At 55.2% G+C, this 25,464-nt stretch overlaps 1 protein-coding gene across 1 annotated transcript; it reads right to left on the reverse strand.

The window, feature by feature from the left end:
• PRR12 (proline rich 12) lies at positions 1-25,358 on the reverse strand. The gene is given in 15 exon segments (XM_032485506.1): positions 1-983; positions 1,187-1,282; positions 1,391-1,537; positions 2,750-2,847; positions 2,951-3,076; positions 7,271-7,746; positions 8,001-8,134; positions 8,376-8,492; positions 15,205-15,599; positions 17,501-18,167; positions 18,619-20,082; positions 20,084-21,936; positions 22,021-22,182; positions 23,160-23,272; positions 24,790-25,358. Coding segments are annotated over 15 exon segments (6,081 nt in total). The 5' UTR covers positions 24,876-25,358; the 3' UTR covers positions 1-836.
• Between the last annotated feature and the right edge of the window lie 106 nt (positions 25,359-25,464).

Below are 25,464 nucleotides of genomic sequence, written 5' to 3' on the forward strand. Positions count from 1 at the left end.
TAAAGTGTTTGCCATTGGGTTTTCGTTTGGCTGGTTGTGTGTACACAGTGTATACAAGTTGAGTTGTACAGAAGCCCAAGAGAGAGCAAGAGACAAGGGGAGGGGGGAGATGGGAGCAGAGGGGTTAGGAGGGGAGAGAAGAGACTGATAAAAAATAGAACCACATCCAGATGACAATGGGGTGAGGGTAGGGGTGGGGAGGGTGGGGGGGCAGACACAGACAAATCGCAGTAGAAAAGGAGTGGGAGGAGCAAAGGGAGGGGACCCTCCCCCCCCGACCTCCCCAGCCCCCCGCCCCAGGTATGTACAATAAATAAGATTAAAAATAATTAACAAGATGCATTTTCCCCCTCCCACCCGACACCAAATGCCCTGGGGAGGGAATGGCCTTTAGCAAAGATCTTGGCCTGTAAGGGGGGCTTGGGGGGGGAGGGGGTCCCCCAGCTCTCTGAAGCCGCCCCGCCCCCCTCAACCATACATAGACTTTTCCTATACATTATGTACAAGGTGGAGGGGGCTGGGGCTATGGCCGTGGAGGGGGGATTGGGGCAAGGGGGAAGGGAAACCGTTACTAAATAGACATTTATACATATATATAAATAATTTCTCTGTACACCGGACAGTGGGAGGAGGGGGGAGGGAGTGGAGAGAGCTTGGGAGAGGGGGGAGTCGAACTCTGAACCCTGCCCTGTTGGGGCAGCATGGACACACCCTGACCAATGACCCCCCCCCACCTTCCCCGGCACCAGGGCCCAGGGGTTAGCTCCTGAGGGCACAGTTCTGTCCCAATTCTCGGTTCGTGGAGGAGGTGGCCCCACCCCCAGGCTGGGCTGGGGTCACCCGCAGCGGCTGTGGGCCTGTGCTTGGGCCAGCAGGTCGCTGAAGGAGTCGAAGAGCTGTTCCAGCCACGGCTGGTTCCGCATGCACTGCTGGACCACCTCCTCCTGGCCCAGGTCCTCAGCGCCGCCCTCGATGGCCAAGGTCTGCAGGGGGTGGAACATGGAGCTGGGGTGGGAGGGGGCTGGGGTCCTAGGGATCAGTGTCCCATGGGGAGGCAGGTAGGGAGCTGGACTCCTGGGTCTGAGGGAAGAAGGGCATGTGAGGTGGGGGCGGGGGGAGGGAACCCCCAAGTCCAGGGAGGAGCCTGAATCCCAGGGTGACACATGCGCACTGCGGGTGGGCTCACCTGGTCCCGGCAGCGCAGGAAAGTGTGGTACTTATAGTGGTGGAGTGAGTGGTAGAGCGTGTAGTATCCCGACTTGTCCAGCTCAACCTTAAACTCCTGGGCAGGTAGAGTGCAGAAGCCTCAGCTCCCCCTGTGCCCAGTGCTAGGCAGCCCCGCTCCCTGCTCTCCCCACGCCGCCCACTGCTTCCGGGGCCCCGGGCCCACCTGGGCTCGGACCACGCTCCTCTTGAGCTTGCTGAGCGTCTTGCGGTTGTATGGTTCCCCCGCTGGCCGCAGCCGCACGGCCCCCTCCTCGGGGGAGCCCTCCCCACTTTGCTCCACTTGCAGCTGGGGGAACGTGTGCAGGGCGTCCTGCGGGAATCCCATGGGGTCAGAGGGGACCTCCCTGGACCTACACACCCCAAAACCACCCCCCAGTTCTCAGATTTCAAGTGGTCAGATGCCTCGGTTTCCCCTAGGGAACTGCAGATCAGGAAAGACACTTGGGAGTCTTGGTGTCCTCCAAGGACAGCGAAAACCTAGGCATACCTGGTGACCCTTAAAATGTGCTTTGTGGCCAGATCCAAGCTTCTCAGAGACACCTAACATCCCAGGATTCAGAGCTCACATCCTACTCAAAATTCTAAGAGCCTGAAATCCAGAATCCCTTGTGCCAGGCTAACCGATCCCAGAAGTATAAAACCAGACTAATAGTCCATCCATTCCATGATTCTCAGACCTGTTCCTCATATTCCACAATGGAATTCTTAACCCTAACATAACATCCGATCCAGACTTCTCAGAGCCAGACTAACAGTCAATTCCACGATACTCACAGTCATCCTAAGATCCCACCCAGAGTTCCAGAGCCACATTAACATTTTACCCCATGTCTTCATAGTCAGATTAACATCTCTCCAAGAATTTTCAGAGCTAGCCTAAAATCCATCCCAGAATTCTCAGACCTAGACTAACATCCATCAAGAACCCGCAGGGCCAGACTAATGTTCCATCCCAAAATTCTGAGCCATCCTAACATTTTAATCCCCCAATTCTCAGCACCACACTAACATCCTCATCAGAATTCTCAGAGCCAGATTAATGTTCTTTCCCAGGATTCTTGGAGTCACCCTAATATTCCACCCCAAAAGGGAAATTATGTAGATGACTTCATATTGGAGCCTGAGATTTGAAGAGCCTGAATTACATGGACAGAGAACCGCTCAACGCTGTGCCCCAGAATGAGGTCTAGGTATAGGCCCTAGTCTACCCTTTGCCCCCAGGCTTGCACTCCATAACCATGCTTTGCCCGGCCTTCCCAGCTCCCCTCCCAGACCTTCATGTCAACCTGGCCACACTATCCCCATTCCCCTCCACCTGGGCCTGCAGGGCTGCTGGGAACCCAGAGATCCCCTCTCGACAGCCCAGTCCTCCACTACTGTCTTGGCCAAGCCTGGCTCTTCCAACGATCACCCACTCCAGGACCTGATGCTCTGGGGACCAGTGCAGTGGTTGACATGCATGTGTCTCCTCTGTGCCTGACCTCGGGGCCCCAGACACCTCCCTTTCCGGCCCCTCAAGCACCTGTAGGGCTGGGCTCAGCGACAGCCGCTTCAGGACTTTCTTCTTGTGCTCATTCAGGAGACCGTCAATCTTCCGCATGGGTGGGAGGTACAGCTCATCTGAAAGACAGGGAGGGGCGTCAAAAGCGCTGCTGCCCCACAAGGCACAAGGGCAGAGGAGGGGTTGGGGGCTTGGGGTCTGGGCCCCTGGGCCTCTGCTCACCATGTGTGTCCTCCAGAGCCTGGATCATATCCGGGTCGAGTGCTGTGCTCACCAACATCTCCACGTAGCTCCGGTACATCTCCCGCATCGCCCGAGTCTTCAACAGACGCCCAGGCACTGCCCGTTCTGGGAAAAAAGTAAAATGAGACATGGACCTATTATTCCAACTTCCTCTGAGGCCGCCTGTATGACAGACAGTGTTCTAAGCCCCAGAGACCTGAAGAGAAATCCGTGCTCTCAGGGAGGTCCAAGTCCGCTGGAGAACACTATTCAACACCAGTACAATACACTGTATTGGTGAATCACAGCTCAGCCTGACAAGACTTGGATGGCTGTTAAAGGTCACCCGGGAACTGAGCCTTGAGTGAACAGAAAGAGGACTCCAGGCTGGCGAACTTTGTGTTCACTAGTTCCGTGCAGCTTCAATAAAGTCTAAAGAAGCAGCAGAAGTTGATTTGCAAACCAGTGAATCAAGTCCGAGAGATCAGATCACGAAAGGCAAGACTGAGGGAGGAGACTGGAGCTGAGACCACACAAGTCAGTGCAGCCCACACCCCCCACCCCAGGCTACGTGGGGCCTCCAAGAAGAGGTGGAAAGGGCAGAGGCTTTTTCTGGCAGGTACTAGGGAGCCACAGGAGAGCCATGAGCTAGGGACAGGCGAGGGTAAGTGGAGAAAGACCACTCTGAGGCCGTATCAGGATGGACTGGAGGGGTGAGACCAGAGGCCGGGGCCAAAGGGCCAGGGCTGTGGTAAAGAGCAGAAGGGACAGGGAGGTCAGAGAGGGAGGGGCAGGGCTGGGGACTTTCCTGCCATGGAGGTGAGGGGTGCGCCTGGAGGCTCTGGCCTGGTGGCCGGGTAGCCAGGGGGGCTGTGCCTGAGCCAGAGAAATTAGGACAGCTCAGTGGGAGCTGGAAGGTGGCTGGGGGAAGAAACAAATCTGAGGCTCATGGAAGTTGTAGGAGATTGCCAAGTAAGAGGCACAGAATGAGCAGCAACAAGGCCAAGCGAGGGACTTGAGGTTCACCCAACAGAAAGCCAAGAAGGAGCATCGTCAGGGGAAAAAGAAACAGGAGGGCTATGTGTGAGAAAACCCCAAAATATCCCTGAGGAAGAAGCATGAGAAATGTCCACTTGATTTATCCACGTGGATGGACCTTGCTGACAGCCATTTCAAGAGGCCAGAGTGACCACTTGGCAGCGGGAGTCAGACCCCATCAAGCCTTGGCCTGAACCCTCCCAGGCCTCTTGTTTTGCTCGTGATAAAATCCTTCCAGTGGGGCCACAAAGCCCCAGGCCCCTGGTCACTCCAAGATCTGGTCCCGTTCCTTCTCTGCCCTCACTTCCTCCAGCTACTGGCCTCTTTCCCGATCCTCAGACACGCCCAGCCCAGAATGTTCTCTCCCCTAGTCACACCACCCAGACCTTGTTGCATTCAGATCTCTGCTCCAGGATCACTTCCAGAAGCCCTACTCAACTCCCTGCTCCCCTGAAAACATCACCCAGTATTCTGCCTGGCTCCTCTTTACTGGATTTATTTTTCTCTACTGCCTTTAATCCCACCCGGCCTTACACTGCTGATTTTTCATATTGTTCCATATCCTATTACATAAGATATTTATCTGATTGACTCCCCCACTTAGACTGTAAGCTCCCATGAGGATACATGTTTTTGTCTATTCTGTTCACTGCTGGGACCCCAGTTTCCACACAGAGTAGGTGCTCAATTAACACCTGAAGAAAGAGGCTGAGGAAACTGGACGAGAGTGAGCTAAGAGGGAAAGGAGCCATCACTGCAGCCTCTTTCTAGAACTTTCACTGTGAATCCAAGAAAGTAGAGAGCATCCACTTCCAGACATAGGGGTTCATGAGTCTTGGACCAGCAAAAGGGTTGGTTCTGAGGCCTCTTGGTCTGGGCAGAACCTTCAGGGCACCCAGACAAGAGTCAGGCTCTTCTTACCCTGGAAAGGGCCCTGGTCAAATGGGGAGAAGGGAGAAAGACCCGGACCCAGAGAAAGATACTGACCCTTGGCAGGGGAACTGCTTCCCTGAGGGTAGAGTTCAGTTTCCCCCCATTTCCCAGCCTCAGAAAATTCAGGGCTGTCCACCTATGTTCAGAATAGCATTAGCCAAAAAGTGGAAACCACCCAAATGTCCATCAATTAGGGCATGGATAAACACAGCAAGGTAGATCCAAGCAATGGGATAGTATTCAGCCATAAAAAGGAAGGAAGTACTACAAACAACTACGAATAATAATAAGAAATAAGCTACAAGGATATACACTGTATAGCACAGGGAACACAGCCAATATTTTATAGTAACTTTAACTGGAATACAATCAATAAAAATACTGAATCACTATGCTATACACCTGAAATTACTGTAATATTGTAAATCAATTATACTTTAATTAAGGAGAAAAAAAGGGGGAGGGTAGAGCTCAGTGGTAGAGCACAGGCTTAGCATGCATGCACGAGGTCAAGGGTTCGATCCCCAGTACCACCTTTAAATTAATAATAATAATAAAAATAAATAAACCTTATTACCCCCCCCAAAAAGGAATGAAGTACTGATATATGCTACAACATGGATGAACCTCAAAAACATTATGTTAAGTGAAGATGCCAGTCCCAAAGGACTGCATGTTATACAATATCCCTTATATGAAATGTCCAGAATAGGCAAATCTATAGAAATACATTTACTGGTTGTTTAGGAATAGGGGAGGGGAGGAAGGAGAGTGATGGCCAAAGGAAGTAGGGTTTCTTTCTGGGGTGATGAAAATGTCTAAAATTAATTGCCAGTTGGATGCACAACTCTGTGACTATATTAAAAGCCAAAGAATGATGGGTTTTAAACAGGTGAGCTACATTGTATGTGAATTAAATGTATAATTTGTTCCAGAAGAGAAGAAAATTGAGGGTCAGAGGCAAGGAAAAAAAGACCTGCAAATCTGGGCCTTTGGTCAAACTTCTCCTTTGCTGTACCTTCCTCTGTCTCAGTTTTAACTGCTTCCATTTGGCCTGACTGAGCACTGACTGCCCAGTTAAAAGACTACACTTCCCAGGCCCCCTTGCAGCTAAGTGTGTCTGTGTGACTAGTTCTGACCAATGGGATATGAGAAGAATGTCGGCCACTCCCAGATCTGGCACTTAATAGGAAGGTCAGCCATATCCCTACCCTGGGGTCCCTTCCTACTGGCAAGACTGCGGCTGTGGGGCTCCTGGACTGCCTCTGACCACGCGGTGAAGGACAGCATGTTGCGGGGCAGCAGAGCAACCAGAGGAAAGGAAACTGGGACCTTGGACAACCTTGAGAAGAGCCTTTTCTACTCCACAAACCTCCCAACTTCAACAGGGCTTTGATGGAAAGAGAACTCCATCTCTGTCATTTGACTAGCTGTATGCTTAGTCTCTGCTGAAACGGCTACTCTTGCACTACACCTGAAAGAGTCTGTGGCCTTGAGCAAGTCCTATCACCTCCCAGAGCCTCCGTTTTCTCATCTTTAAAATGAACGTAATTCCACAGCACCTACCTCACGGGTTTACGTAAAGATAAAATGAGCCAACATGTAAAACACTTAAAACAATGCCTGGCACCTAATAAGTGATCAATGAAAGTTGGCTGTCACATTTACTTTACATACATGTACATGTATTTTTTTTCTTGTGATTGCCATCATAAATAAACCAGACATCATTTTAAGCAATGGAGCTCACATCTGGTGCCCATTACAGGCAAGTTCCCTCCTACATGCTTTATTGTGAATACCCATTTTGCTTTATTATTAATCATTCTACAGGTGAGGTTACTGAGGTACAAAGAGGTGATGCTCCTTCCCTGGAGTCACCAGTGAGTCACAGGAAACACTACCATCTCTGGGCCTCCAGGATAGATGCTGGTCCCTCATCTTCTGCAGCCCTCAGAACCTGCCTGACCAAACAGTACAGCGTTGGAGAACAGAGCCTGGGGCTCCGCTAACTCAGGTGGGACGCCACATTCCAGCTGTGCTGCGCTCTCTTGGTGTCTCAGGCTCCTCACCTGTATTTGAGTATCTCAGATTTGAATAGTATTAGTATCCACTTCCTAAGATTACTGTGAAAAAGCAAGTAAGTTAATGTACAGAAAGAACTTACAAGACAGGTTGTCATACACTAGGTGCCACAGTACTGTTAGCTATTGCTACTGTTTTTAATTTACATATTATTACCGTGACTGTTTGCTCATGTTACCTGGAGCCCTCTGGACAGCCCTCACCCATTATCTCCCTTTCTGAAGGCCAAGGAGCTTCCTCCCATCAGCCATACGATGGCCTTACCGTCCTCGCTGGGTGCCCCTGGGGATGATTCCGAGTCCGAGGAGCTGCCTGGTGGGCCCCCGCCTGTCGTGTTGCCTGCCGCCTCTTTCAGCCACTTCTTCCTCTTCTTGGGGGGCGGCTCGGCCTTCACCTTGGTGGGCCGGGACTTGGGCAGGCGGGAGGTGGCGGGCTGGCCCGCGGCGAGGCTCCGATCGGGCCGAATCTGCCGGCTGCCAGTGCCCCGCTCGCCCCGCAGGGGCCGTTCCCCACGCGTTGCCCGCTCTTTCTCCTTCTCTTTCTGCTTCTCAACAGGCCGTGGAGGGGATGGCTTCTCAGGGGCAGGGGGCTCAGGCACAGCCGTCTCCGGCGTCTGCTCTGGGGGCTTCTCAGTTGTCGTCTTGTCGGGCGTCTCGGGCTTAGGAGGTGGTGCCGGGGCCTTGGGGGGAGGTGCAGAGCTGCCCCCAGCGGAGGTGGGGCCCTTGGCCTGCCCAGATCGTCTGGAAGGGGACATGGAAGGGACTGCAGTCAACAGCCCCTGAAGCCCAAATTCTCCTCCTGGGGTACCCCCACCCCTACCACCTAGCCCACAGCTCCAAGCCCAGAACCAGCTTCCCTCTTGTTGAGTTGGTCTCTATTCTCCTCTCTTTGGGTCTCTGTGCCCCAACCCCACCCTGACTCTTTCCCTCTTGCACATTCCATCCCCACCCCTGTTAGCCCTGTCCACCACCTTGCCGCCTGGCCCCTGCAGTACCTGACAGGCACTGGGGGCCGGTGCCAGGGTTTCCGAGCACAGACCCTCACATAATCCTTCTTGTTGACGTTCTCCAAGAACTTGACATAAAGGCGCTGGTACCGGTTTTTCGCGTCCCCGAAATACCCCAAATACTATGGAAAGAAAGAAGCATGTGAGGACTCCTTTATCCGTCCCAGCCAGGCAGCCCAACACCCTGTTCCCACCCTGCCCTGGGCCACCACAGCAGCTACACGGGGCCTGCTGGGAGGTGGAGACCCCCTACCTGACATATCTCAGACCCAGGGGGAATCAGAGCCATGTGGGAGGGGGATCCTGGCTTCCACACTCCCCCCACCTTCCCCGGAGTGCCTCGAGTCCAGGCTGCAGGCTTACATTACTGGTGGCACAAAACTGCCGCTGCCCATCCTTGATCTCCGGAGTGAATTTCTGCAGCAGTGCCTTCTGGACTCGCCAGATGGGTGGGGGCTCACGCCCAGTCTGCAATGCCAGCTGAGGAGGGGCACAGCAAGGCGGGCAGGGTCAATCCCCAGTCCTGCCCTCCCGCCCCCAATTCCTGGCCCTCTGTCCTCCCTCCACACCCCCTTAGAGAAAAGGCATCGTAGTCAACAAGCATCAACGAACATCCAGCTGACAGATATCTTCTGGCCTCCTGATGCTCTCAGCTCTGGGGATCCAGCTTCCGCCTTGCTATGGCTTCCCCAATACAGAGCTTCCTCGACTCACCATGGGGTTCCACCCCAGTAAATCCATCGTAAGTTGAAAACATCGCAAGTCGAAAATGCACTGAATACACCTCATCTACCGAATATCAGAGCTCAGCCCAGCCTACCTTAAACATGCTCAGAACATGTACATGTGCCTACAGCTAGGCAAAGCCATCTAACACAAAGCCCATTTTATAATAGTGTGGAGTAACTCATGCAGCTTATTGAATACTGTACTGTAAATGAAAAACAGAATGGTTGCCTGGAATAGAAGGGTTGTAAGTGGATCAGCTGTCTACCCTTGTGATTGACGGCCTGGCTGACCAGGAGCTGGTGGCCTGCTGCTGCTCGCTGCCCCTGCCTGGCATCATGAGACAGAATTGTAGTGCGTGTCATTTGCCCAGGAAAAGATCAAAATTTAAAATTCAAAGCATGGTTTCTGAACGGAATGCATATTACTTTCACACCAGTCACAAAGCTGAAAGATCCTAACTTGAACCATCGGGGACTGTCTACACTCTCAATCAGGCCACTCGTTCTTGGGCTACAAGGTTTTAGGTACTAGAGCTTTACAGTGGTATGGTATAAGCCATCCACATTACTCAAAGACATGACAAAACCTAAGCACCTACCATCTTTTGGATACGGTATTGGGCCCCGGTGGTGAATGAGATGAACAAAGCCTTTTGGGGGTCTTCATTATAGAGGTAACAAGGCAGACAAGCAAATAAACAAAACAGCTGGCGGCTTGTGCTAAGAATAGACAGGTGACAGGTTACCGGAGACCACTGATTTCATCAGCCTGTCTATAGCATGGTAGTACACAATGACAGAAACTGCTTCCACATCTCCACTTCCCCCAGCACACTCAGACCCCCACCCTAAGGCTTGTGTGCCCCAGCTGGGCACTGGGAACCAAAGGATGTCAGACCCAGCACCTGATGTTGGGGAGTGAGGGGAGCAGCAGGGGAGCCAGACAGGCAGGAAAAAATAACAGCACAAGTAATAAATGTGCTAATGGCAGCTGCCCCAGAAGCCTAGAAGGAGGACTTTGAACTCAGTGTGAATCCAAGAATGCTTCCTCGAAGAAGTGACACTGAAATGAGTCCTGGAAGGACCATGCCTTCCATGAGGGGGCTGGGTGATGACCAGGGACTGCCAAATAAAGTAGGTGACAACTGTGACTCTAGAAGAAAACTAACAGATGCAGGTAAGTAAAGAATAAGAAATACAGTAAGAAACGTGCACTGGACTTTGTGATAACCCAGAGATGAATTAGGGGCAAGTCCTTGCATCCAAAGAAACCATAGTCAAGTGAGAAACAGGATTCAGATGATGAGTACTCCAGTTGATTAATTATGGCTGCCTTGAATGCTAAGCTTAGCAGGAGTGAGTGCTGGGATCAATTGGTGATGTCTGCCACCGGCAACAGCTGCAGCACTGGTGCCTGAGTGCCAGGTACTCGCTATCCATTATTGGTTTTTGGTCAAATGCTTTTACATACATGATTTTCTATATCCTTCAGATCAGCCAAGGGAACAAAAAGGAGGAGTTACAATAACCTGATGAAAAAGAGGTCCAGCAGGATTCTGGGCTTAAGTCTCATCATACAAGAATGAGGCAGGATGAGCGGGGTGGGAAGAGCTCAGTAGTAGAACGCATGCTTAGTGTTCAATCCCCAGTACATGCATTTAAAAAAAAAAAGAAAAAAAAAGAAGAGTGAGGCAAGATGAGACAGGAATATGGGCATCCCAACCACGTGCTTTCCTCCAGGATACCATGGTTCTCAGCCCTCCCTCCTGGCTCCTCAGCCCATTTCAAAACCTTTTCAAAGATTCAGTTCATTTACACCCTGCTCTGCTCTAAAACCTTCCAGGGCCCCCAGTGCAGATTCCACAGCCTGGCACAGAGCATTTGCCTCAGTTTCCTTTCTTTCCCGCACCCCTGCCCAGCAGGCAATCCAGACCCTCAAAGCTCAGCAGACAAACCCCAGACTTTCTGACCTCAGGTTTCTGCCTACACAAGGCCCCCCACCAGGGATGCCTTTTCCCCTCTCAACGTGGATATAGTGTTCCCTGTTCCAGTTCTCAGGATTTTTTAAAAATTACATCAGAGCACACTCCCATCCCCCAAGCCAGGGGGGAGCACTCCCTCCTGTCTCTTCCCACTTCCGATCTTCCTTCTCTAAGGAGCTGGCTGGTTCTCTAGTTGGACTTAGGGCCCTTGGTTCACCACATCCCGACTGGACTTGGCTTCTTCCCCAAAACCACTCTTCCTCCCAGGATCCCCACCACCCCCTAGTCATCGGGCCCAACCCCTTGGCATCATCATCCTTGCCTGCTCCCCAGCTAGGATCAGCTACTCCCAAAGCCACGTCCTTCCTGCTTCTCCTCATACCAATCATATCACTGGCCACACCCACATCCCCTTACTAGGAGATTGCCCTGCCTTTACCTCTGCTAAATAGAAGCCACAGCTGATTGGAGGAGACCTGACAAGAGGCAGCCAATCAACAGGCATATCACAAACCCCATTTTGACTCCAAATGCTATGCTGGACCAATCAGATTCTCTTCTGGGAATCTGAACTGTGAGAAGCTGAGACAAGAGCAGGAAGTAGCAAGATGTAAGTGAGCTAGAAGCACCCAGCCTGGTGTTAAGGAGAAAGCTGCAGGGTTCATTAACAGGAGAGTCAGCATCACAGAAGTAAGGCAGTGGACAGACTGTCACAGGACGGCACACCTCCCCAGCCACCTCCCTGCTGGTTGGGGCCCTGGCAGCAGCCAGGCAACCCAGAGCAGATTCTCAAACAGGCACCCATTGATCTCACCCCAGGATCATCTGAACCCTGCCCACCTTCCCAGCCTCAGCACTCACTGTCCAGCCCCCTGACCCCTTGCACATCACAAACATAAAGCATGCCTCACCACAGAGGGTTTGCACAGATTCTTCTCGCTGCCTAGGCTGCCCTCCCCACACTTTTCTCCATCCAACAAGCTCTTACATGCTCACAGTTACATGCCCACAGTTTACACCCTGCTAAATCTTCACCATCTCCAGGAACTGGGAGTTAACATTATCACTCCCATTTTACAGGTGAGGAAGCAGAGATGAGGGTGCTGATCCCACAGCTGTCCAATTTAGTAGCCCCTCCCCACATGTGGCTCTTGAGTACTCGAAATGCAGCTCACTTAAATCAATACGTTCCATGAGTACAAAGTAAACAGTGGATTTCAAAGACTCAGTAATCAGGAAAGAACATAAAACATCTCATTAAGGGAGGAGGGTAATGCTCAGTGGTAAAGCGTGTGCTTTGCATGCATGAGGTCCTGGGTTCACGCCCTACTATCTCCGTTAAAAATAATAATAAATGAATGAATGAATAAACCTAATTACTTCTCTCCCCTCAAAAAAAAAAAATCTCATTAGCTTTTTCCACACTGACCATATGGTGAAATGATATTTAGACATGCTGGGTTAAAGAAAATACAGCCCTGTGTTTATGTGTGTATATATCTCACAAAACTTTTAATTTTTAAAAAACATGGGTACGACAAAATTTAAAATAACATGTATGGCTCATATGACATTTCTATGGGACTGCCATTGTTCTAGGGCAAACTATGACCCGTGGCCCATTTTTATAGATCTATGAGCTAAGAATGAATGATTTTTACATTTTTTTTTTCAATAATGGAGGTACCGGGGATTGAACTCAGGACTTCATGCATGCTAAGCATGAGTTCTACCACTGAGCTATTCTCCTTTCTGGTTTCTCCATTAGAAGATTGTGAGAAAGAAAAACAAACAAAAACCAAGAATCCACGGCAGAGACCCTACGTAGCTTGCAAAGCCTACAATATTTACCGTCTGGCCCTTTACAAAAAATGTTTGCCAAGCTCTGCACTAGAGATTTGCCCAAGATCACTGAGATCAACAACAGAGGCCAAGTTTATAGGGCATCTTCTGTGTGCCACCCACAGTCAGGGCACTGGACAAGCCAGAATGCCTGAGTTCTCACATTGTGTGAAGCAGGTACCAATACAACCAGCCCCATTTTCCAGATGAGGAAACTGAGGCTCAGGAAGGGTCAACATCAGTCCAGCTGGGAAGTGGCAGAGATTCAAGCCAGTCAGGTTAACACCAAAGCTGGGCTCTTAATAACACCGCCACCAGCCTGCTCTGACTCCAGGCACATGAACAGGTCCTCATCTGCGTGAATGGCTCAATCCTGGGGCTGTGAGTCCTCAGTTATAACACATACTCGTGTTGTATTTTAAGCATCTGAGTCCTCGCCTGGCCCCCTCCCCTGCCCCATGCCAGCTGGGCGATGGTATCAGATGGCCCTGGCTCCAATCCCGGCTTGGCACCCGCCAGCCAAATGATTCTCTCTCTGAACGTGAACTTCCTCATCTGTAAACTGGGGACAGTCATGGTCTCCACCCCAGTAGCCCTGTTCACTTGGCCCGATGCTGCAATCAGTGTTTGACAGAACAGACACAGAGAACAGCTGACTCTGGTGCTGAGAGAGTGGCTCCCAGTGCCAGTAGAACTAGGTGCGGGTCCAAAACTTATGAAAGTCTGGGAAGCCTACTTTAGTGCTCTGAGCCTCAGTTTCCTTCCCTGTAAAATGGGAATAGTAATCCCTATAAAGAAAGGCGATTACAACTATAAATCTTACAGACAGATGGTGATGATGGTTGCACAACAATGTGAATATACTCAATGCCACTGAATGGTGCCCTTAGAGATGGTTAAAATGATCAACTTCGTGGCATGCATTAGTTACCATGATTAAAGAATAAAAAAGATTACGCTGAATTCTGACTGTGATGTACCCCTGATCCTATCCCGAGTGTTGGTAGCTGTTCCGATCACCGTGTTCATTTGACATCTTTCCTGCCTGTCCCAGGCTGATGGCCAAATACAAGTCTTAAGGTTAAAATGAGAGGATGTATACACGGCACCAGAGGAGTGAGAACATCGTGAGGGAAGCAGGAGGGCTGGCCAGGGAAGGACATCAAGACTCAAGGCATTGGGATTGTTCCGGTCGCTGGCTGAGTAGTGGGGGATGTGAGTATTCACCCCAGCATTTTGCTTTATAATTTTGATGGTTTTGGGGTTTTGATACATACAAACGAAACTTTACAAGAGATACATATCAAAAACCACGTTAAGAAGATGATAAAAGTGTGGGTAAAAAGATATGGTCTGGGATGGGGGGGCAAGGGGAGGGGCAGAATATGCCAGAGCGGAGGGGAAGTGGGACCAATCAGGAGTTTGATGCTGGTTAAAGTTGGGTGATGGATACAACACAGTCCTGGTATCCTACTTTTCCCACAAAAAAACATGAGAAAATAAGAGGAAAAAGCATATTCGGTTCATCTCAACAAACATACTTCACAAGGTAAGGTCATGATAGTCATTATCCTTACAATTAATTAATTTCACAATTTTTTCTATAATTTAGAAGGAAAAACACCCAAGATAAAATTAAATGTGTTAACATACATCCAGGACCAAACATGGTTCCTGCCCCAGAGTCAATACCCAGTCTGGCAGTTACTAACATAAAGAAGGGCCTTAGCCTTAGATGTCACCATCAGGTGACAATGGCTTGCTGACCTACTCTATCTTATGCCCTGTAAGAAGCACTATGCAGGCATCTGATGTCACCTACTCTTGTCAAGCTCTTTTATTAACCCTCTAATCCAATTCTACCTGTCCAATGAACAAAGTACAGCAAAGGTCAGTATACCTTTTCTATAACAGGGCGGACAAGAAATATTTTTCGCTTTGTGGGTCACCTAAGCTCTGCTGAAACCACCCCACTCTGCTATTGTACAGGGAAAGTAGCCACAGAGGATATGCAAATAAATGGGAAGGGCTATGTGCCAATAAAACTTTATTTATAAAAACAGGCAGCAGGATGGATAGGGAGGGGGCGGGGGAGGAATACTCCCCCTGCGTGGAGAGTAACTGCAAGTAGTGAATGGTCTGGTGTAGGTAAGGTGTTTAAGATACAGTCTGACATAAAAGTGTTTCCAAACCACAGGCTATTACATTTACAGGTTACGTGTGTGCATTTTCAGTAAGTATGTCATGTCAATGCCTCCCGTTTCCATCTATAAGGACAAGTCGCCTTTAAAGCATCCCTTAGTTGGTGTTAGAATCTTCGTAAGATCAAGCCCTGATCTTAGTACAACCCTAGCACGCAGAGCAGAGTGCATACAATAAATCTCAACCACCATCATATCTTATGTATAGGTAACACACATACACACCCAGATAACGTCCCAGAGGCCGGTGAGTCCACGCTGGTTCAGCGGGTCACCTCAATCAGCCCCATCAGACTGTCAACTCAGAAGGCCCAGAGGGCCTCTCAGCCAGGACTGTACCTGCAGCCCCCAGCACTGGCCCTGTCACCTAACAGGCGCTAAGTAAACACTCCAGTGGCCATAGCATTGGGCCCTGTCGTCCGATCCGACAAGGACTCACCTTGAGGGAAGGGATGTCCTCAGCGCGGATGACGAACTCGTCGCGCTCCCGGAAGATGCCCTCCCCGCCGCTCTCGCCGGCCTCCTCGTCCGTCTCCCCGCACACGGCCGCGGTCTCCTGCTTCTTGGCCAGGTGCAGGGGCCGGGCGTCTGGGGGCTCGGGGTCCTCGGGGGACGGGGCGGCGGGCTCCTCAGGTTGGGGGGCGGCGGCGGGCGGGAGCGGCGGAGCGGGCGGCGAGGGCAGGGCCGGCGGGGTCGGCGCGGGTGGCGGGGGCGGTGGAGGCGGTGAGATCGGTGCTGGGGCCACCAGCGGGGGTGGCGAGGGCAGGGCTGGCGGCTGTGGCGTCGGGGCTGGGGGCGGTGAGGGCGGGGGCTTCTCCTCCAGTAGCGGGGGCTCTGGGGGCGAGAGGGGCGTCAGGGCTGGATGCCTGGACTCCGAGGCCCCCTGGACCCCACCCCTAAGGCTAGGCTTCAGAGCTTCAACCTGCTGCCCATCAATGTCCCACAAGTCCCCACTCACATCTGCTGTCAGTGAAAGGCCTCCCTGCCCATTCCCCCTGGGTCCCAACACAGCCCTCTTCTGGCCCTGCACCCCAACATACCTCCTGATCAAACTAAGGTCTTTACCTGGCACCCATCTCTCCCACCTTTTATTCCTCTTCTGTTGCCCTTCCTTCTCCTTCAAAGCTCCTGCCTGCCCCTGCTCACCTGTCCCCTCCCTGACCTTCAGTTCCCACCCCCTGTTCCCAGACACCTCCAAGAAAGCCTACAGCCGTTTAACTTCTCTCTCCAATGTCCTAGTGAGCCTTCCTATTCAGACATGCTGCTCTGTTCCTCCCCATCTTTCCCCAGCCTCCCAAAAACCCTTTGTACCTTAGGGTAGTTCTGTCTTCCAATACCACTGTTCAGTGTCCCCACCACAATGGCCAGGAGGCCTCTGCAGTCCCATCAATGCCCCCTCCCATCTCTAGCTCCCTCCTGCCCCCCAGCCTAGTCTCTATGATGCTCCTGGCCCTGCCCCAACATGCCTCCTAGCTCCCAAATACCATTCACCACCTGAGCACCATTTCTCTTGTCCCTGAATGTCCCCCCACCCGTGCTAACAGCCCCTCTGCCCCTTACTGCCTCTCGGCTCCCCAAGAGCCCTTCAGCCACACCAAGGTCCCTCCCTGAGACCCCTTCCCAGCTCCAGTGGTTATTTTGAGCCCCTGAAACCGTCTCCCATCTATAACGCCTATTTGCCTCCTATAATGTCTCTGTTGCCTGAAAGCCCCAGTGTAGCTCTTACCTCCCATTCCTTAACATTCCTTCCACTTTTTAAATCTCTCCCTCTATGACTCCAAGTTCTCTTTTCCTGATAAGAGATCTCCTCCTCCTCCATCCAAGCCCTCCCATGTCCCCAGCCTTCTCTCCATTTTCAACATTGTCAGTGCCCTCTCCTTCCTGGTAACTTCCCATGAAATTCTGTAACACCTCCCGTCTCCTAACATTGCTTCTGCTCCATCCCTGTGTCCTTAGCTGAGTCTCCCTGACCCTTTGTTCCAAGGTGCTCTCTCACCCCAATGCTCTCTCCCATTACAGCAGATCCTGGCAGTCTGCTTAGAACCCTCGAGGGTTTCTCATCTCTTCCCTTATCATCCCTTCAGCCTCTTACTCCATTTCCCGCTTTCTACAACCTCCCAGACCTCTCCACTCCTTAAGACTCCTCTCAGCCCCCAAACCTCCTCATCAACGGCTCCAAATGCCCTTCTCCAAACCCTGACTCTTTCATCCCCCCAATGCCTCTTCCCCCTCCCATCACAGCCCCTTAAATTTTGTCCAAATCTCTCGCAGGACAGAACACCACCCAGACCTGGCTGTACCCCAGCCCTTCCCTATGAACCCTCACAAGATCTGACTAGTCAATGTTAACATTTCTCTTTAAACACCCCTCCCCACATCTCTCTGCCCCTGAAACCCTCTTCTGCCCTTTGTCACACATCTCTAACTCCTAGAGGCCTTCTCAGGTCCCATATCCACCACCAGTTTTAAAAGCTCTCCCAGAACTCTGTCACCTGCCCTGTCCCCCAGTGTTCTCCAATGCCCACCTTAGGGTCCCTGCTATTCCACTTAGCACCTGTGGGCAGATTAGAAAAAGATGCCTCTTTCTCAAAACGTGCTCTCAAGTAGGAAGCTAGCCTCATAAATATGCAAATCTCCATCATCTGCAATGTGACCAGTGCCAAACCTACACAATCAGACCTGGTGACGCGAAGGACAGGGAACCCCTGAGCCCACACCACCTTCTCAGAGCTCACCAGGGGTGCCGTTGCTGCTGGCACTGGGGAGCCCCGGGAGAGGGGGTGGCCCTGGGACTGCAGCCTCGGTGGCCAAGGGGGGCCCATCCGGGGTAGAGGTGTCCTTAGGCCCGGCCAGGGGCGGGTCATCGAGGGCAGAGATGGCTGAGGAGATGCTCTCTTGCAGGTCTCGGTTCTTGGCAACAGAGTCTTCCTCATCCGAGGAGAAGGAGGGCAGCGTCTCGAGGTTCCGTTTCAGCTCCTCATCCAGCCGCTTGCAGGGTGAAGGGCAGCCGAGCCCCAGCCCCTCACTCTCGGCAGCCTCCAGTGCGCCTCCCAGCCCAAAGGCACTGGCAGGCGGCGGGTGTGGCACGGCGGGGGCAGTTGGGGGCTGGGGCTGCAGGCCTCGGGCCGGCACAGAGGGCGGCACACTCTTGGGGGGGCTGAGTGGGGGTGTCAGGCCGGCCTGGTAGAGCGGCGGGTGGCGCTTGCCTGACTTGAGAAAGTCCAGGAAGGAGGCCATGAAGCCGGATTTCATCTCAGGCTGCTTCTCCTCCACCTCCTTGATCTTGGCCTCGATCTTCTCCCGAGTGAGGCTAGAGTCCAGGCTGTTGTGATCAGCTCCTGATATGGCATCGCCTGATGAGGCTCCCAGACCCTCGCCGGCCTTGGGCACAGACAGCTTGATCTAGGTATGGGGGCGGTGGGGAGTCAGGGCCCACGTGTCCGGGGCCCCAAGTCCCCTCCTCCCTTAGGCCCAGGAGTCTGGGGCCCCAGCCCTCACCCGACTTAAGAGCCCTAAGTTCTAATTCTCAGCCTATAGAACCTGAGAATTCAAGCCCACAGACCCCTTGACTCTGATTCCAGAATAACAGGACTGGGGTCTCCTTCTCATTAGTCACTGACCCGCCTCCCTCAAGACCCAGGAACCTAGGACCCCCGACTCATAGTCCTGTAGGATCTATAACTTAAGAACACAAGCTCTAACCCCCGACCTACCTCTAGACCCAAAACTTTCAATTCTCAGATCTCCCTAACAGTGGAACCCTAGGGGTTTTAAGAATATAAACCCCCATCATGCCCCCTAAAGCTCAAATGTGGCCCCAACACTCAGGCATCTGGAACCCAGTCCCCCTCACCTTCAGTGGCTTCAGGGGCTCCAGCCGAGTACCCCCTGCCTCTTCAGCCTTCCTGCCCCGGCCTCGGCCCCGGCCCCGGGGTTTCTTGGCCCCGTCTGTAGGTGTGGAGGCCGAGGCCAGCCCAGCGGTGGTGGGGACCTCCAGAGGGCGAATCCGGGGTCTACCCCGGGGCCGGGGTGGCCCATCCCGCTTGGCCTTGGTGGGCTTGCGGCCACGGCGCCGGGGTCCATCAGGGCCTGGGTTGGGAGGACAGAAGTCGATGTCGCCCAAGGGTGAGAGTGCTGGGCGGGAGCGGCAGCTGGACACCAGGTCGGGCAGGCGCCGGGGGTTGAGGCGGATGTCGGCAGGCACATCAGCCTTGTCCTCGTCCGCCTCGAACTCGTACTCCTGGGCATACAGCTTCTTGGGTGTCTGGAAGGGAGGGTCCCGGCGCCGCAGCAGGTGGAAGGAGGACGTCTTGAGCAGCTTCTTTGGCTTGGTAGAGCAGAAGATGGGTGAGGTCAGGCCTCCCTTGGGCTCTGAGGCAGGTGGTGGCGGTGGTGGAGGGGGCGGTGGGGGCGGTGGGGCCGCCTGGTGTGGCCCACTCTGGATCAGGCCCAGAGGCTCGGCATTGACCGTGGAGGGCAGCTCAGGCGGCTTGTTGGGGTCCAGGCCCAGGCCGGGGGTCTCGGGACCGGCTCCAGACGCCCGACTAGGGCAGTAGGGCCCATAGGGATCATAGGCAGGCGGTCCTGGGGGTGGCCCGGTCCCCGCCTTGGGGTCACCCTCGTCCTCAGGGGGCCCAGCCTTGCCATAGTCGTCTGTAGGCCCTCCGCCAAACATCTCCTCCATGGTGGGAAAGAAGCTGCGCTCCTCATCTTGGAGCAAAGAGTCAGGAAAGCAGATGGAGGTGAGTGGCACAAAACGGGGGGCCTTGGTGCCTTGTGGGCTAGGGCTGCGGTAGGCGCCTGAGGGATCCTTGCCCTCGTTGTTTGGTGGGCCCACACCAGTGTCACCAGGCCCAGGGGGCAGTGGCTCCAGGGCCCCAAGTAATTCCTGCATGGCACCGGGTGGCTCCAGGCTCTCCTCGGGTCGCAGGCGGGGGCTAGGGGCACCTGGCTCCAGGCCATGGCTGCGGAGGTGGGCCTCAAGCTGGAGGGGCATGGGTGGTGGAGGTGGAGGGGGCGGCGGTGGGGGCTGGGGTGCCCCATCACGGGTGGCCGGCTCAAGGAGATGGACACCAACTTTGGGAGCACTGGAAGAGGGGCTGGGAGCGTGGCTGAGGACCGAGGGGAGCAGCTGGGGGGGTGGGGGAGGCAGCACCAGTGGTAGATCAGGGCCCCCGGCCTCCAGGAGGAGGCTGTGGGGGGTAGGCTGGGCAGACTGGGCCGAGGGAGGTGGGGGTGGGGGGCTCTTTTGGAGGAAGGCCCCCAGCTCCTTGGCACCTGCCCCATAGTGGACCACAGAGGTGGCCAGCCCCTCAGGGGGTCTCGCCACCCCGTTCTGGCCCTTTCTTCTTCTCCTTCAGCCTCCCCAGGCCCAGCTCCAGGGCTGCCGTGGCACCCTCGTCAAGGCTGGCGCTGGTTCGGATGACACTCTGCAGATGGTACCTCTGGGGGTCTTCCTTGGCCAGCTCGTAGGGCGTGCCTGGGGGACCCCCAGCCCCGCCACTCCCCCCAAGTCCCTTGGAGGCATCCGCTGCCCCATCTTCGCCCACCAGGCCATCTGCCCCTGAGGTCCTCGGGGGGCTGGGTGCCTGCAGGAGGTGCTGAATGAGGAATTCTTCATCCTCAGTGCGCTCAGCAGGAGGCCCACCAGGGCCAGCCAGCAGCTCAGAGCCGTCCCCCTTGCCCTTGTAGCCACCTGCTCCAGCTGCGTAGCTGCCAGCTCCTGGGGGGGCCAGGAACGGGGCCGAGGCCAGGACGGAGCTCAGGTATTTGCCAGGGGCTCCTGGAGAGCCAACTCCAGGTGGGCGGCCGGTGGCAGGCGGCGACTGCAGCGGGCGGATGATGTGAGAGGGGCTGGCCTCTCCGCCGCCCCCCAGGGAGCTGGGCCCCCAACCACCTCCATGGCCCGAGAGTGCTGGCGAATGGCCAGTACTGTAGCTGAGTGAGGGGCTGGCTGTGGGTAGCCCCTGGGAGTGGGCGGCTGGTCCTGGATACGGCTCACCCTGAACCCCATAGAGCTGCCCCTGCAGCTGGTCTGGGGAATAGCTCTGACATGTGGCTAGGCCAGGAGGCGGGGGGCCATTGGGGGGCTGTTGGGGCCCCCCTGAGTAGCTAGGGCCCTTGCTCAAGTCCTGTGCTTGACCTCCTCCAAAGCTCTGCCCATAGGCCTGGGGCCCTAGAAGCCCTTGGGGCTGACCAGGGGAATAAGCCTGGCCCCCAGCCCCAGCAGCCCCAGAGGCCTTCCCAGGGGCATAGGCAGCTGCAGGCCCACCTAGGCTCTGGCATTTGGGCGTGGCAGTCGAACGGGGTTGTGGGGGCCTATTGGCACCACCTGCAGCTGCCCCATAACCACCTTTGCCTGTCTTATAACCAGGTGACTGAATGATGGGGCGGTAACCTCCACCACCACCCCCTGCCCCACCTCCTCCTGCTGCCTCGGGGCCTGCAGCCCTGCCCGAAGCCCCGGCCGTGGCTCCACTGGGCCCAGCCTTGCTAGGCTCGCCAGCGCCTGGGGAGGGCTCCCCACCACCCAGGGGGCTGCAGGCCAGGTTGGCCCGGTGGCCCATGGAAGGGTAGCTGCCTCCGCAGCTCAGGTAGTGCTGGAGGGCATGGGCTGGTGGCGGGGGTGGAGGGGGCTGGGCACTGGCTGGCCGCTGGTAGTGCTTGATGACGGTGTCCTGGCGGGGCAGGGCCCGCTCGGGTGGCGGTGGGCCCGGGGCAGCACCCGAGAAGTTGTAGAGCTGTGGAGAGGATTGCTCGGCGGCGGCGGCAGCAGCGGAAGAGGAAGCCAGCAGGTTGAACTGAGTTGGGAGGTGGCGGGGAGGTGGGGGTGGGTCTGGGGGGCCAGGGCGGTAAGGGGGAGTTTGGGCTGGGCCAAGACCAGCGGGCCCCAGGACACCACCCCCTGCCAGGCGCTCAAAGCCTAGTGAGGAGGGCACCGTGGGTGCCTGCGAGGGCTTCAGGTGCAGTACGTCATGAGGGGACAGAAGCCCATTAGCTGGGGGACTAAATGGGGGGTCCTGGAGGCTGAGAGATGAGGGCACTGGGAAGGGGCGGCTGCCAAAGGAAGCCGGGTGCTGATAGGCCGACAGGGCAGAGGAGGATGGAAAGGTGCTGGAACCCGGCAGGGCGCCTGAGATGAAGAGCTCCGTGGGGCCTGGCGTGTGCATGGCTGGGGATGAGGGAGGAGACCATAGGTCAGAGCTGACCACAAGCCAGCCCCACCCAGGCCCACCTGGGCTGGCGATGGGCTTACCTGTTTGCCAGGAAGGACTGCGGAACTGGGAGAGGAGAGAGGAGGCAGAGGGGCCAGGCTGGGGGCCCCGGGACTCCAGGGCCGAGATGAGGTTCATGACGGAGGCGTCGGGCCCTGCTGAGCCTGCGTGGTGGAGGCCAGTGTCGAAGAGTCCAGAGAGGCCTGGCAAGGGTCAGGGGGGTAGAGTCAGCTAGGTGGGGGATAGGGCAGGGTTAAAAGGGAAAAAGAGCAGGCCAAAGGCACGCTGGGTCAGGAAAACAGGTTGGAGGGAAGGGTCAGGTTCAGAGAGGAAAAAGTGGGCAGAGATAAGTTAGGGAGAGAGTAGGCAGGATGAGGTTTGATACAATCATAAGAGTAAGGAGTCCAGGAGGGGAAAGGTAGACAAAGTAATAGAAAAATCCAGCAGTAAAAAATGTGGGAGCAAAATGGCAGAGAGTCCTTTTGGTCCATGAGAGGTCAAAGGATTCAGGCAGTTCCAGAAAGGGGAAGGCTTGGGGTGACTGGAGCCACTGGGAGAACCAGAAAACAAGTCAAAAGGGGGTGAGTCAAAGAGAGAGAATGCAGATTAAAAAAAAAATGGAGAGGAATAAAGGGAAGGACCCAACCTAGAGGATCAAGGATCAAATTGGACACCACAGTCTCGTAGTAGATCCATCTAGGAAGGAAGGCAGCAGGATCAAAGGAAGGGAGCCAATAGGAAGCGTTAGAAGCAGGGCCACAGCGGAAGAATAAGGTAGTGTGCAAATCTAAGGGAAAGGGGGAGGGTCGAAGAATCGGAGCCAATCAGGAAGAAAGGGAATCAGGAAGAAAAGAATTCAGAGAACCAAGGAACCAAGAGGATGGGCAAACCCAAAGGGCAGGGATTGGGGTGGGCTGGAGAGCGGAAAAGCCTGGAAGAGAAGGTGGGATCTGAGGGCTGAGAGGACGCGACCAATTGGAGCGAAAGAGGCGGGGCCAGAAACAGGGGCGGACGAATCCAGCGTGAAATTAAGCAGCCCCAGAAAAACCAATCAGAGGAGAAGTAGCAAGGGGCGGGCCAGGACGCAGAGCACAGCCAACTAGGAAGGGATGGAACTTTAAGCAGCCAATCAGCTGCTTCGGAGGGAGGGCCAGCCCGGGGGGCGGGACGGGGGCCGTACCTGCCGGGTGGTGGTTGGTGGCATAGCTTTGCAGTGGGTGGGGGGCCGCGTAGGCCTGGCGGTGTAAGATGTCCGTCTCGGGGTGCGAGGTCCTGGAGCTGCCATAGACCAAGCTGGGGGGAAGGGGGAGATGTTAGGATATCCTCTGAAGCTAGCCCTCAGAGAAGGGAACTAGCAAATCCCCGGGGGAGTTGGGGGGAATCTTCCAGCTGACTGGACTGGGGGTTATCCTAAGGAACTTTGGGCCCTAAAGGAAAGAAGACAAGGGAACCGGAGTGCCCACCTAAAGAGCCATAAAAATGGTCTCCACTCGAGCCCCAGGAAATAGAGCCCAGATAGCCTCACGTTTACAAACACAGGCATGCACAAGGAGACAAACAGGGTCAAGAGTCAGAGAAAGAGCCTTGAGTTGAAAATGTGAACCTCCTTCCACAGCTCCTACCCAGCAGGTGACACAAGGCCCTGGGGCCAACCCTTGAGGGACGCCCCCTCTTCTTCAGACATGTGGGAGCACATAGGCCCTGAACCTCATGGGATGGTGCATACCGAGGCGGGAGCAGGAGGCAGATTGTTACCCAAACGGCAGGGTTGGGGGGCGGGGAGGGTACAGGACTCGGGGAAAGTACCAGGTACAAGTGCGGACTTGAACACCTTCCATCCCCCTGGGTTGAAATGCATGGGCCCATGCAAAGCTAGGTATGTGTGCAAACCAGTATCCAACTCACTCGTGGGGAAAGAAAGATACAGAGCGAGGAGTCCCACATGGAAAATACTAACACACGTGGGGTCATGCCTAGCCATGCTGGGAAACCAGGTGTGTGGGGGGAGGGGGAGGGGGCAGGTGAAGAGTGAGGGCGTGACACAAATAAACAGCAGGAAAGGGGCAGATTCGCAGGTGAACAGCCTGCCAGGTACGCACACACTGGGCCCAGGCTCACACACACACAGCCACACACCCGGGAAACATCCGAATCTTCCTATGCAACGGCCCAAATCCATGGCCCAGACTCAGGAGGTCAAACACTTCATTCCTCGCCATTAACTAGAATTCTGTCTTTGGGGGTGGGGGAGTTCAAGGGGGCGTGTCCCAGATGCCAGGCCCCCCCCTTACACACACAGAACCCCAGTTTAGGAAGGGGGCGGGGCCCTGTGCCCACTCTACGCGCGGAATTTCGTGGGGGGGCCCGAGCAGCGCGGTCTCGCGCAGTCCCGGAACAATAGGACCTGGGGGGGCGCGCCCCCCAGGTCTGCGTTCTAATTCTCTTTTCCTTCCCACCTTTGCAAGAGCAGAGCCCGGGGCGCGGGGGGAGGGGTCAGCAAGCCGGGAATCCAAGGATGGGGGGAAATCCAGGCCTTGCTTCGCCAGTCCCTCCCACCTTCCCAAGGCCTTCCCGTCTGAAATTGTTTTGCACCCCCATTTTCCCGCTGCATCTCTCTCTTTGCATGCCGTAGCTGGCTTTGGCGGAGTTTGCAATTTGCAAACTGGGGCGGCGGCGTTGTTGCAAACCGGGGAAGGCCGCTCCCTTGCAAGCCGGAGGGGAGTTTGCGATGCACGCGTCGCCGGGCGGGCCTGGCCCGGCTGGGCCCCCACCCCTTGGCCCCTTCCTCCAGGCCACCCTCGGCTCCTTACCTAGCTTTCGCTGACCTCTCGTAACTCCATCCCGCCCCGGCGCCGAGCGGGTCCCCGAAGCCGGCGCTGGGGTAGTTCCTGTCCATGAATTGGCCGCGGTGGAAATTGGGGGGAGGGGGAGGGAGGGAGGGAGGGAGGGGGCGCGCGCGCGCTCTCCTCCGCCGCCGCTCCCTCCGCTGTTGCTTTTTTTTTCCCCTTCTCTCTCTCTCTCTCTTTTTCTTTGCTGCCGCCGAAGGCCCGGGAAGGCCCCGGGCGGGGGAGGGAGGGGACAGGGGCGGAGGGGCGGGCAAGGGAGGGGGTGCAGCCGCCGAGCCAAGGAGGGGGGAAGGGGGGTTCCCCCTGGAGGGAAAGAGGGGGGAGGAGGGACCCCGCTGTCTCCGCCTTTGCCCTGGTGCTTGCAAGAGAGAAGGGGGGGCGCGCGCTCAGGAGGGGGCGTCCCGGGCGGCCCCCGGGTGGGTGCGGGCGCTGGGTGCTCGCTCTCTCGCCGCCGCCGCCGCCGCCTCCTCCTCCTCTGCGCTCACGGTGCAGCCATCTTTGCACAAGGCGGCTGGGGGAGGGGGGAGGGGAAGGGGGGCGGGCGGCGGGGTGTCTGGCTGCGCTCCGCTTCCTCCCACAATCCCGTGCAAATGCAAAAAAAAAAAAAGAGGCAGACACTGAGCGCTAGCAGAGCCTGGG

This window comes from Camelus ferus, chromosome 9 (assembly GCF_009834535.1).
Source record: "Camelus ferus isolate YT-003-E chromosome 9, BCGSAC_Cfer_1.0, whole genome shotgun sequence".
NCBI lineage: Eukaryota > Metazoa > Chordata > Mammalia > Artiodactyla > Camelidae > Camelus > Camelus ferus.